General features: G+C 45.9%; 1 protein-coding gene across 1 annotated transcript in view; it reads right to left on the reverse strand.

The window, feature by feature from the left end:
- Nucleotides 1–14,167, reverse strand: part of TMIE (transmembrane inner ear) — a gene marked incomplete at its 5' end in the record, with an annotated part of 42,719 nt that overhangs the window by 28,224 nt on the left and 328 nt on the right. Inside the window, one exon of the mRNA XM_082479753.1 lies at nt 11,052–11,223. Within this exon, the coding sequence (XP_082335879.1) occupies nt 11,052–11,223 (172 nt within the window). The remainder of the gene's footprint in view (nt 1–11,051; nt 11,224–14,167) is intronic.

Genomic DNA, 14,167 nt, shown 5'->3' on the forward strand with positions numbered 1-14,167 from the left:
CCAGCCACAAAGAAAAGAAATGGAAGAAGCTGCGGTAGACAGAAGCCCTAAGGAGGGATCGGGGCACTGTTTTAGCTTCAGAAAACTTTGTCTAATTAGAAGTGCTTACCTCAGAGATCTAAGTTTACTTACTGCCTTGGATTCAGCTTTCCTTACTCACTACGGACCCTGGAGTTAATCTCTAAGGTTGCCTCAATCTGATCCATAGGAGACACTTCCTCTGCTGTAGTTGGCATGATTTTGCCATTTTGTGAAGCTCAGCTCTCCAAAGGATGGATCTTTTCTTCCAGACTTGTCTTTGATGGGCAACTGGGAAAGAAAGCTAGATATAAAGAGGAAAGCTGGTGAGAAAATGAAATTGTGGGGCTTCTGCTGGAACTCTGCATATCTGGGTAAGTCTTAAGTGAGCGTCAGGAAGGGAAAGAGGCAGAGACATGGTCGGTGTTAGTCCTGCCAAGGTTATACCAGACGGGAGCAGAGGTGAAGGGTTAGCTCTGCAGATGGAGGTTTAAGGTTGACTGTAGCTATTGCTCTTGACTGTCTTAGGAGCAAGTCCCCAAAGGAGCTAACGACAGTGGAGGGAGAGAAGCTGCAGCTCTGGAGGTTATCATGCACGTACTGCCTGCTCAGCCAAGCCCTGCACATTGCCAATGGTCCTTCCTTCCGTCTGTCTCCCTGTGGTGCTTGCAGGCCTGTGTTGCACACAGCAACACAACACTCCATGCTTTATTGGCTATGGTGGAACACTTGGTGTGAGTGGGGGGTCTGCTAAAAAGAGTCTCAAGACGAGAGAGAGGCTGCAGCATTACTCTACTTCCAAGAAGTGTGTTTTCTCATGAGGGTCTGATCTGAAGATGTGCATCCTCGTGTGTATATTCCCTGTCTACATCTGTGGAGAGCAACGCCTTGTGGGTCATGTAACCTGTTTCCCTGTCTCAGGACCAGCCATGGGGTACGTCATCCACCAGAACCTGATGATCTTCAGCAGGTTGTTTTACTTTACTATTAATAACTTATCAGCAATAATCTCAAATATTGTGTCCTCAAAGAATCCAGAATAACTTAAAGTAAAAAAAAAAAAGTGCCAATTGCAGATCTGAAGGTGAGGGGAAAAGAGCCCACCTTCAGCCCCATGGCTTGGAAGTGGTGGTACTTGTTTTCTACAGCACACACAGAGGTCCTTGCTGCTTTTGCCTGCTGAACCTTCCAGTGTTAGTCTCTTTGCTCTGGGGATCTCAAAGCACTTGATGCATCATTCTTATTTAACAGAAGTAATATTCCCAGTAAAGAATGGAGTAGCTGAGATAAGCAATTAAAAAATATTCTCAAGATCAGAGAATGGATCAATAGCTGTGGAATGGATCGCAGGATCCTCTTCTAACTGTTGCATGATTTATGTCAAAACCTACACAGAGATGGAATGCGTAGTAAGCATTATTTTGATGTTTAAATGTTCTGCAGTCTAAGTCATGAAGAAATGATAAACAAACTCTTCAAGATGGGGAAGATGTGGGCCCACGCCAACCTCATGCAGTTCAACAAGGACAAGTGCAAGGTCCTACAACTGGGTCACGGCAATCCCAAGCACAAACACAGGTTCGGCAGAGAATGGATCGAGAGCAGCCCTGAGGAGAAGGACCTGGGGGTGCTGATTGATGAAAAGTTCAACATGAGCTGGAAATCTGTGATTGCAGCCCAGAAAGCCACCTGTATCCTGGGCTGCATCAGAAAAACTGTGTCCATCAGGTCAAGGGAGGGGATTCTGCCCCTCTACTCTGCTCTGGGGACACCCCACCTGAGTACTGTGTCTAGCTCTGCGCCCCCCAACATTGGAAAGATATGGACCTGTTGGAGTGGGGCCAGAGGAGGCCATGAAGATGCTGGGAGGGCTGGAGCCCCTCTGCTATGAGGACAGGCTGAGAGAGTTGGGGCTCTTCAGCCTGGAGAAGAGAAGGCTCCGGGGACACCTTATAGCAGCCTTCCAGTAGCTAACGGTGGCCTACAGGAGAGCTGGGGAAGGACTTTTTACAAGGGCATGTAGCGATAGGATGAGGGGGAATGGCTTCAAACTGGAAGAGGGGAGATTTAAATTAGATATTAGGAAGAAATATTTTCCTGTGAGGGTAAAACAGGAACAGGCTGCCCTGAGAAACTGTGGCTGCCCCATCCCTGGAGGTGTTCAAGGCCAGGTTGGACGGGGCTTGGAGCAACCTGGGCTGGGGGGAGGTGTCCCCGCCCAGGGCAGGGGGGTTGGAACTGGATGATCTTTATGGTCCCTTCCAACCCAAACCATTCTATGTAAAGAGACAGAAAGGTAAGGGATGTGCTGACGTATTGGGTGCTACAGAAATTGTGTGCCTCAACAGGACAGCCTGAGATTCTGGATCACTGTAGAAGCACGTGCTTACCATCAGCAGTGGGTCAGCTAGTGACAGGAGCACTTGCTACCAGTTTATGAATAGTTCTGAAGGAAGTTGTGGATGAGGAACAGCATAACATTAAACAAGGCTGAACTTGCATTGGAGGGAAGAAACAACAAGGTTAAAGATCTCTGCCGTTTCTCTTGGTTTCACAAAAAATCTTCATGTGAACCAGTATGTAACGTAGCAAAATATATTGCATATTGAAGACAAGTGTGTAAAGGGAAAAAGCATGAAGACTGCTGCAGAACAGCAACCATTCATGTAGGTACTTCAGTTTAATCGCTGTAACTTTCCTTCTTATTCTTAGAGTGAGTGGTGAATGCCGGAGCTGAAGTATGTGGTGAAATTACTGTAGCGTACCGGTCAAGCTACCACAGCTTAGCAAATTATCACATATAAGCTGATCTATGGCAACTGCCTGTGTGTGCGCACTGGGACTCGGTAGCAGATGTCTAAGTTTGCATTACTACGCATGCTGACCAGACAACGTGCCCAAACTCCTAAATGGGATGAAAGATGAAACACTGGCCCACATCTGGTTCTCTTAGCTTTTGGAGATGACACGTACAGTAGTGGGGGGAAAGGGCAGAAATCTTAATGAAAGTAATTCTTAGTAGCTTCAAGAAATTAGAACTGCTGATTTGTGCTTGACAATAAATGTCAAGATTTGGAGCTGTTGATTTGTGCATGGGAATAAATGTCAAGATTTGGAGTTACCGGTTTGTGCTTGGCAATAAATGTCAAGATAACAGAATGATTGGATTGGGGACAAAAGAAAAAGATGTAAGGAGATGAAACGGCAGCGGACATGAAACTGGGACAAAGTGATTCTTATGTAGCCCTGAGGGGGAAAACCAAAAAAAACCATCTAGTTCCACCAAGAGTGAACTTTTGCCCTTGGCCACCAGCATGGTCCAGAAGTGGAAAGTGGACAGATGGATGAGGGAGGTTAGATTTGGTATAAAGACTAACAGCATTGCTTTATCTATGCAAAGCAGTTGCACTAAACATAAGACTCCAGAAGATTGAAGGCAGTAAGGAAGACTTCTGCAAAAGATATCGTGCTTCAGAGGAGTCATCTTCAGATGGAGGAATCTGTCAGGAACACAGAAAATGCAGGTGAGGAGCAGCATTAGCAACACTCAGGTGGTAATTTAACAGGGGAAGACTCCTGAAGGCAAGCAGATGAGAATATGACCAAAAAAATGATGCAAAGACACCTGAGGTTAGTCTTGCGACAATGCTGCTATCACTTAGTTGTCTGGACAGTGCCTACAGGAGTGTGAAAAAGTTGGGCCTCCAGGAGGAAACAGAATTGAGCTGAAAGGAATAACAAGGAGGCTCTGGGTTGAAAGAGTGTACAATCATGTTATTTAAAGAGAAACTTAAGGCTTAGTTTAGTAGCCTAAACTTAAATGTAAAGGAGACAATGACATAGGTCTTGCTAAATAGTCCATGTAACGTTTATGGAAGACCTGCACTCTCTGTAGCAGCAGCTGGAAAACTGGCAGAGTACAGCACAGTGCCTAAAATAAAATTAAACTGTGACGTTTGGGAAAGTGAAACCAACTCCTGGCCAATACCAATAATGATTATTGAGAGCAAAGATGGACTGTTGATTGGGGTGTCTCTTGCAGGACAGCAGAATAGCTCCTTAGCCTCTGACTGCATTGACTACATCTCCCATGGGAGCTGAGGCACCCAGAGCGCTTGTTAACGCCAATACTACAGACACCTATTTTTGTGTCTCAACCATTGGCCTAAATCTCTCTGTCTAAAGAAAATGCATTTGCCTGTACTGAGGTGCTTAAAAATGTGGGCTACAAGTAATTAAGATTAAGGTAGCTATTCCAGGGTTGTCTATGTCTGAGAGAAGGTGGTACTTACACAGGGCTAATTCTTCCCATTGAGGGAACTTATCTAGATCTGATGAATAAATGATTATTTCTCTTCAGTGATTACTAGCAGAGCCTACAGTGACCAGCTCAGATCTGGGTTTCCAGGTTCTGGATGCCCAATTTAGAGCAGGTAAATCTGCCCTTGCCATCCAATTCTTTGCTTGATCTCTGGGAGTCGGAGCAGGGAAGGAGAGGCAGGGGATTTTGGGGCTGTCCTATGGATCAAGTGATTCCCTGGACAGAGATGGAACAGGGGCTGGTGGGGCAGTAATGGGCCATGCTTTGGGTTCCTGATGCCTTGGACCCTGCAGGGCTGGTTTGTTGGGGGGAGGATCTAAAGTAGGAACCAAGGTTGGACTGTGTTCATGATACCCTGGCCTCTCTGGTGCTTTATTACCCACCACGGCAGGTTCTCCTAGCTGTGGAGGCACAACATCTGCTTCCAGTGAAGACTGGACTATGCCAAAGACTTGTCCCCCAAGCCCTGCTGGATGGCATGTCCCCAGGTGTGGTGGAGCCCAGGCACGGCTCCCACATCCCAGCGTGTCCCAGAGCCTCACTGTGTGCCGCCATCACCTTTGAAGCTTCTCCAAGTGCCCAGCGAGGGCTGGGAAGAGGAAAAATTCCTCTGTAAGGAGCTGGATCTGAACTGGCATTGGACACGTAGGGCAGGAAAACATTTACTAAACCCCGTAACATTAAATCATTTCCAGGAATGTTGTATTTTTAGGTCAGAACAGTTTGACACCTTTTCTTCTAACTTAAAAAAAAAAATAAAAAATCATGATTGCTTTGTTTCTGATTCATTTCAGGCAGGCAGAAACTGTCAGTGGTGCTGGTGGGGGAAGCAGAGATATCGTCCCCAGTGGACAAGGAGATAGGCGCTGGAGAGACAGGAGTTTTATCTGCTCCACTGAGCAGCAGAGAAGAAAAACTGTAAAAGGCACTGCTTTTCAAGGTCTTTTGAGTTGGGTTTTTCTTTGTGTTTTGTTTTTTTTCTTTTTTTTTTTTTTTCTAAATGCCCCTTCTAGTTAGGCTTGACTGCTGTTGCTGCTTCCCCTGCAGCATGGCTGGGCTTTGAAAAACTAACAATGTTTATTCCTAATTGCATTTGATTGATTACACATATCTAAAGGCCAGAGATGGTTCAGGAGGACTGAGCTTTAAATAAATGCGCATGTGCACTCTCTCTCTTCCCCTCTGTGCACTCTCTCTCTTCCCCTCCTCCCAAGTAGCAAGGAGGAGATGGACAATCTGACAGTGGACCTCCATGTGGGCAAAACTTATCTAGTGAGGCCATCAAAATCCTCTGCAGTGGTGGGGAAACCCTGGCAGAGTCCAGATGCAACACTGATAATACAGTAGCGATAATTGACCTCTGGCTTCACAGGTCCAGGGCCCATATAACAGGATTATGTATTTAGAAAAAAAAAAAAAAAATTGATTGTAATGACCGAATACAAGATTTATCAGCTACTGCACTTATAATTAACAAATTATGATGTTGCTCTGATTGTGAGGCTCGCTTGTGTGAGGGCTGCTCCTGGGGTGGCCAAAGGACCCCACTTGTGGTCTTAGACCTCATCCTTCCTAGTTCCAAACGGGAACCTCTTTTTTTTTTTTTTTTTTTTTTTTTTTTTTTTTCCTGCCTGGAGCAGTTCATGCTCCTGTGAACAACAGTTTCAGATTGAACCTTGATGCCTCTTTTCATCTGAGAATGGCAGCATTCACACCAGAGCCTCTTTAGCATAGCTGGGGCATCTAGGACAGTTGTTTGTTAGCAGAGACAATAGATTTATAGATGCAATCTCTCTGCAAATAACAAAAATGCTATGAGAGAGTGTCTAAATTTTTCTTTAACGTTTATGTGTGTTTGGGTCTGGGAGGGTTCGGTGACTTTGTACCCTGTATAGTCTCCACCCCTCTCTCCTCAGACAGACCGTGACAAGGAAATTTCCAGGAAATTTTTTTTATAATTTTCTATAATATTTTGAATACCCAAATACCGGCATCTTCCTTAAAGATGCCATTCTTAACGCTAACACTGACTTCTCAAATCATTGTTTGTGTTGCTTCTGTATGTTCTCCTGAACTATTGTTTTCTTGTTTGTTCTTTTTGTTGTCAGCTATTGAGTTAAATCTATGCATTCACATGGGAAATCAGCCTCAGGAGTCCACTATAACTCCTCAGTAATTTTACCTGCCTTCATTTAAACTACAATCACGCATGAGTGTTCTTAGATTATTGCATACAGCATCACATCCATCACGTTCACTTGGAGGCTACAAATGAGGGTTACTGTCCCTTGAGCCCAACTACATAGAGCTAAGTGGACTTATAAACCAAACTCCACTTAACACCCTGTGTAGCAAATATATCATTTAGCTATATGGCAATTTGAAAGTGGAAGGTCTTGGAAAACATCTGAAAGCCTTTAATTAACCTTTCTTTTTTTTTTTTAATGGCCTTCATTTTATTTTGCAGTCATCTTCTTACCCTGCTCCATCAGGACCTGTCTCTGCTGCGCTGAAGCTATTCGTACCTAGTAAAAAAGATTAGTGTTTTTGTTTTATTTTCTTCCCTACTCTCAGGTTTGTGTTGCAGCTTTTCCAAGGAGCCCAAGCTAGAACTGACAGGAGACCAGAAGCATCTTTATTTTACTTCCTATCTTAGGAGAGAGAGAAGGGGTGACTTCTTCTGGTCTGATAAAGCTTCTGAAGAGTTTCTTTTATGTGACTTCCTAGGACAGAGTTTAATCCCCTGAATAGGAAACTCCAATCCAGAGACCAAGAGCTTAATAAAGGTCTGACAGATGCAGAATGGACTCTATAAGGGGATCATTGACTAAAGCACATTCTACATCCCAAACACCTGATATGCCTCCCCATCCCAGGGTCCAACTTCATACCTGGTCTAAGTCTTTTAAGAGCTCCCCTGATGCACATTATCCCGATCAGGTCACCCTGATTGTCTTATCCATGAGGAGTGCAATACATCTGGGGCCAGAGCACCCTGTGATAACCCGTGAGGCTGATGGGCCTAAACTCTGCCAAAAGAAGGTGGACCTCTCCTATAAAACAGTGGGGATTGCAAAGGTCCAGTTTTCAGACTGCTATTTATTATTTACATTTGTTTTTATCTAGCTTGATTCCCTCCTTTAGGTACTTGCAGACGGCCAGAAAAGTTTATAACAAAGGAGAAAACACAGGTAAATCAAATGAGGGCTAAGAAAAGCCTTGGGGTAGGAGTGAGAAGAGAATTATGTCAACGAGGAATTCAATAATGAACCATGTAGGGATGACTGGAAAAATATGGTCTATTCCAGCTGGTTTATCAGTCCTTAGTAGCAATAAAGTGGCTCAAATAAGCATAGAGATTTCCCTGTGCTTTCCCAAAGCAAAGTCCTGGTGGTTTTTGTTATGCTGCAGAGTAGACTACTCCTTAAGCTAACAAAACAATCATAAAACATTATGGTGCTAATTTTCAGCCCTGGCCCAAGAGAGGGCTGGATCATGGGGTTTATGTTACCCTTTATAAGAGAAAAATCTCTGTTCTAGAGGCACTGGAAATGTTGATGTTCCTCTCTCCCTAACTTGTCGTAATTCTGTTTCCAGAGCATCCCTCGGCCATGTTGAAGGTCTGATGGGCAAAAGCAGCAGCAGCAGTAGAATGAACTGTGCTATGGCCTCGTCCCTCCTTCCCTGTGTAAGCTGCCTGCTTCTTGAAACGCATACTTTGTCCTAGCTGGGGCTCTTGGAGAAATGATGGGGAAGGTGGAAAGCCAAGGAATGGGCCAGTGCTATAAGCATCTCGTGTAACAGGTTTTATTTTATGGGAGCCGAACGTGTTGTCCGAGCAGTCCTGTGCAAGGTGGGGGAAAAAAACGCCAAAGCCATGCTCTCTTGTTCTTCAGTCATCTTGGTGTTAGAGCATTGGTGTGATGGGGAAAAGGCTCTTTTCCAGCATTCTTCTAGGTGTTTATCTAGCACCTCCTGATGTCTGAGCACATGAATGCATTTTAAAGGTCAGGATATGGAGGCACTGTGGGGCGCCTAGGTAGGTGGAGATACATGGGTGTGTATTTTCACAAACCCATACAAAATACAGTTGAACTTGGGCAAGGGGCTTCTGGGGAAGAGTGCGCAGCTCCAGGTGAAGTTCAAGAGGTCCCTCTGCATGGCATCTTACCGGAGGGGACCTGGTGCACTGAATGCAGCAGTGACCAGGGCAGCCCGTGGAGCTAATTCCAGATTTACCCAGCGCCGGGGTAGTTTGCTAATCCTTGGACAGTTAATTTTCAACCAGAGGGACTGAGAACTCTTCCAAAAGGCTGATGGAAGAGAAAAGCTTTTTGTCAATGCAATTAAATTCAATATTCGGAGGCTTTTAGTGCCTCTTTGCTCCCAAGTGGAAAGTGCACATGAATCTGCACATTTGAAAACACTTAAACACCATTAAACAAGAACATCTCCTTGTTTCTTTACTTCTCCTTACTGCGTAGGTTTTATTTTGTTTTGGTGGGGCACTTTTTTTTTTTTTTTTGAGCTCTTTGAAATGCTCTGATGTCCAGCTCCTTTGACCTTCTCTCTATTTGCTTAGGTGGGCTGGCTTAGCATAAATCGAATTATTCAGGATAACTACATTGTATAATTATTTGAAGTTAAAAATAATTATACAGAGCTTGCAGAGCTTCAGAGCAGCCTGTAATTCACCTGCTTTTAGAAATACAGAAACTGACTCTTCTTCTAATCTTATTTTTGGATAACTGGTAGTAAACCTGTCGTGCAGCTCGTGTTTCCAGACGAGATTTGCTCCTTCTGACATGCTGTAAGAAGTAGACAAGTTTTCGAGAAAGCCTGGTATAAGTAAAGTAGACCACAAAACTACACCTGTTTTATAACAATTTTCGTAGTTTTGCCATTTATCTTCGTTTTGCTTTGGCATGAGGACAATTCCCGTAAAGTGTGCGTCTGTGAAACATAATGAAAGGGAACATCTTCCTGGTGGGGGGTGGATGCTGTGTCCGCACGTCGCCCTGGCTCCAGTGAAGCGTGCTTTGGGAAATGTGCACTGTAAGAGAAAGTTCTGCCTCGCTTGTCACCTTGAGAGCCGCTGGAGGCTGAACGGCTTGGAAAAAAAACGTGAAAAATCTCTACAGCAGAGTGTGGGTGAGTGTGCAAAGGAGTTTAAGGTTCCTGTTTGCCTTGCTGGGGAGGTTACATCGTGGTCAGATAGGATGGGTTGGTAGATCCATTTGAAAATCCTGAATTAAGTAACTTTAAAATGAGACAACCACAGAGCCGGGACAGAGGGTGGACCACAGGGTGGGAATATGAGCTCAGCACAGTTGTTGTTGTCTCTGACGTGTTGGTGATGAACTGCTAAAATCTGCAGACTAAAGGCTGTGGAGATCAGCCCTGGCTTGATGCAAGGCCGGGTGAGGGGCAGGGCGGCCAGGGATGCAAAATTTTTTAATTGTTTAAAAAAAGACATCTTTCCTTATGCTACTCCGTCAGAGCCCTTAACGCAGCCATGCCTGCACAGATACGTTTCTGAGCAGTTTAGCTAAACCCAGAAATCTGAGCAAAGCAAATTCTGCTGCAAGAACACATTGGCACCGCGGCTCCGGGGCTCTGACCCCGGACCAACGCAGCAGCTGCCTCTTAACACGGCTCGGACCTTAGGAGAAGCGATGGAGAGGTTGGAAATGGCTGGGCCGCCACGTTTTTGGCAGCTGTAATTCTGGGAGGAGGGGGGCTGCTGTTCCAGGTTGGACTCTCGCTTCTGAAACTGCTGGCAGTGAGTTATAACTGCTGCCAGGACGTAGTCCTGGGTTGTGAAGCTGCTCTTCCCTCCTGGTTCATCCCAGCCTTGCTGTAGGGAGCTGGGGCCGTGGCAGCGCGTAGACATCCTCAGGGGAAAGCTCTGAAACTGAGCTGTGGGTGAGGAACGTCAGCTCAAAAGTTAAGTTTGGTTGAACTAGAGGAAATGAGGGAAGGCAGAGGAAGAAAAATGCCGCCCAAACGTTTTAACTTGAGCAGGTACACCCAGGGACGGGATCACCTGGGTGATGCCTGGTCCTTCTCTTCTTTCCCTGAGGCGCTGGTGTGGGGCACTTGTTGGACACACAGTACTGGGGTAGAAAATGCTGTGCCGTGACTTTGGACCTTTGCATTGTGTCAAACCCTCTTTGGGATTTAAAGTAGCCCTTAAGTGCTGACTGTCCTCAGCATAGAATCATAGAATAGTTGAGGTTGGAAGGGACCTTTAAGATCATCAAGTCCAACCATTAACCTACCCTGACACCACCACTTCTAAACCATGTCCCCGAGTACCACCTCTACCCTCTTTTTAAACACCTCCAGGGATGGAGAATCCACCCCCTTCCCTGGGCAGCCTCTTCCAATGTCTAATAACTCTTTCAGTGAAAAATTTTTTTCTAATATCCAGTCTAAACCTCAGCTGGCATAGCTTGAACCCATTTCATCTTGTCCTATCAGCAGCATCTATTGGCATTGTAAAAGCACCTTCCTTCTACCGCCAGGCCTGCAGAAAGCAACAAGCATCTCCCAGAGAAGCCTCTGACTCCTTGGAACCACCTTAAATCCCCTGTTATCTGCCCTACCTGTCCTCCTTGGGTAACATGCCTGGAAAAAAAACCCACCATGATTTCTGGGCACCCCCGAATCCCCCCCCTCCTCCCAGTCTGTAAAGCAAGTTGCTCCTTACCTCGATTAACTGTGCCATGGCAGCTCTGGAGCAGGACAAGAAGAGGGAGGAAGACCTCACCCAGAAGAGAGGATGCTGCAAGGGTGGGTCCTGCGCCATCTTCCCTTCCCAGTATCTCTCCGACTTCTGCGCCGTAGCCCAACGCGGGGGAGGTTATGAATAACCCAGCCGGCTCTCAGCAGCGGTCAGCATTTACCAGAAGCAGTCGCGTGCTGTCCTGGCCCTTCTTTACTGCCTTCCTTTCCAACCCAGCAGCCACAGAGCTGACGCCGGGGGAGTCATTAATTAATTAGACGGGTGTCGCTTACAGAGTGCTCTGCTGCTCCTCGAGCCGGGCTTCGTGAAGGGTGGGGGAGACGCAGGGTAGCGCGCAGAGCTTGCTCCGCTCCCCCAGATGAAGGCAATTCACTGATTCACTCATTAAGAACCTGGCTTTTCCCTTTTTCTTTTTTTCTTTCTTTTTTTTTTTTTTTTTAACAGCTGCCTGACTGATTCCAGCTCTTGTTCTTGTTTTTCTCCTGGCCTGCTGAGAGAATTCCCTTTCCCCTAATGAAAAAGGGCTGTAAGCCAAGCTGATGCATCATCAGCATCATAGCTACCCTACGCTAGCAGAGTCCGGTGTTACCAGAGATGAGTATTTGACATGTCGGGATTTTAAATGCATCTCTCATCCTTGTAGAACCTTGTGGACGTGTTGCCACAGTCTTCAACTTCACCCAGACTTGATCTCTGCAGGGAGCTGAAGGCAACTGGGAAGAGAATGTGCGTAGCAAGCTGTAGAAGCTAAAGCTGCAGGGCCGCCGTGTCCAGCTCGGCTCCGCTCGAGGGGCTCAAGAAAATTATCAGCATGAGATGGGTAGGGAAAGCACAGCTCGAGGGGTTTGAGGGAGCGCGGGACTCTAATCTGGGCTGTCCTTCCACCAGGGAGCAAAGAAAACCTTTGGCCAAGGAGCGAAAAAGAGGGTCAGGAGGAGTGTGACTGGACAAACCAGGTTGACTGTGTTCTCCCACACTCAAAATAATATCTTGTAGTATTCTTTACCAGGAGATGGTTAGGATTTTAGGCAAGAAAACAAGCAATGAGATCCGGGCGGATCTAGTCACTTCTGCTAGTGTTTTCTCGCGCTTTTAGAGAACTAAGCACAGTTTCAGGAAAAATAGCTCCGTAGCAAATTAATATTTCACAAGCTCAAAGAGGCAGGCCAGCTTTAAGGTTTGCATTACTGATTAGACTGTGAGGATTAGAGGAGGGTGGAATGATGCCAATGCGTGCGTTGCTTTGGAGGAAAAGCAGCTATTCGGTTCTCTGCTGCATTTGTGCCCGCTGCAGACTGATGGTGACCGTTAGCAGCTGTGTTCCCACGCGTGAGACTATGGGAAGCTGCGTGCTCAGCAAATCGGTGTAAGAATTGGGTGGGGTGGAAAAGGACCACAGGGTGATGTGTTACGAGGTCTCATCTGCAGACAACAGACGGTGGCAGCATCGAGGCAGGGAATTATGCATCTGCCTCAGAAGTTGTGCAGATTGGTCCTCCTTTCCCCGATGAAAATCCAGGCTGGGGCTCTGAGAATCCCAAGCAGTGGTTCGCTGAGCTGGTTTTAATGTTTTCCAGCTTTATTTCTTAAGGAAATAGGGCTTTTGGACGTGGTACTTCGCTTGCCCTTCTCCTCCTCCCTTCCCTCCTCCAGACTTCTAAAACTTTGCTGTGGTTTTAATTTAGCTGAAAATGGCCAAAGGATAAAGGTCTGGGAGGTATTGAATTTCGTGGATTCATAGAATGGTTTGGGTTGGAAGGGACCTTGAAGATCATCCAGTTCCAACCCCCGTGCCCTGGGCAGGGACACCTCCCACCAGCCCAGGTCACTCAGAGCCCCATCCAACCTGGCCTTGACCACCTCCAGGGATGGGGCAGCCACAGCTTCTCTGGGCAACCTGAGCCAGGGGCTCACCACCCGCACAGGGAAAAAGTTCTTCCTAATTATCTCATCTAAATCTCCCCTTTTGCAGTCTGGGGAAGCAAACTGTGTATTTCTTTAAAAAAAAAAAAGTATGCCTTTGGGTAAAAAGATAAATCATTTGTAGTCCCCATGGAAGGAAGAAGGGCACAATTCCCACTGGACACCAGAGGATCCACACTGGGCAGAGACGCTATGACCAGCCGAGCCATGGGGAGCTTTGGTTTGTGGAAATGCACCTGATGTGCCCTGAGTCAAACATGATATAAGCTCCCAGAGCCCCGGGGTTGCGAATTCCAAAGTGCAGTCTATTATTAGTGGTCTGGAGTTCAACACTGCTCCCACCCTTTTATTTGCGGGTTGTCAAGAGGGGTAGGTTTTTGGTGTATTATTTTTGGTTTTAGTGCACTAAGCAAGTTAGACTGACTTTCCTGCAGCTGATGGGGAGATATCTCCTCTCCACGAGCTCACGAACCAGGCCTGCCATGGCATCAAACCACTGCTGGAAAATGTTTGTGCCAAGAGCTATGCAAAAATAGCACAAACAAACCTGACCATTTTTTATTTTTTTTTCCGACCTCTAGATTTCTTGTTCTATATATGGGCCACTGAAGTGGAATGCCTCCTTTAGTTTTCAGGGGAGGGAAAAAAAAAATAGATTTCTGCAGACTCCAGACTTTTCAGCACTTTGTAACTTCATTTCAGCTTCTTTCCCTGGGTTAATTTGAAAATATCTGGAGTAGAGTAGGTCAGGGATTTTAAATTATGAGATTTTATGTTGGCCTTCTATTCCTTTGAGCTTTTAGAGTTTGGTGGGGTTTTTTGTTGGCAATTTTTTTTTTTTTTTGGGGGGGGGGGTGGTTCTTTCATGACAGAGGAGGACAAACAAAGTCTTTATATGCAACAATCTACAAATTTGATGAGCTGACCCCTCGAGTTGGTTATTTTGTAAAGAGAGAAAAAAAAAAAAAAGTGTTGTGAAACTTCTGAATTTAGCAACAGCGAGGAAGTGGGCTCTGTAGAGAGAGGGGAAATAGCTGTCTTTTCCCATATACAGCCCCACCAGCAATGACCCCTCACCGGATAAAGTTACTCACAGCCCACATTGCACACGCTGTTATGTACTCACTGATTAGTGGATGACCAGCGATCTCTTCGTG

This window comes from Vanellus vanellus, assembly GCF_965231255.1.
Source record: "Vanellus vanellus genome assembly, chromosome: 2".
Classification (NCBI taxonomy): domain Eukaryota; kingdom Metazoa; phylum Chordata; class Aves; order Charadriiformes; family Charadriidae; genus Vanellus; species Vanellus vanellus.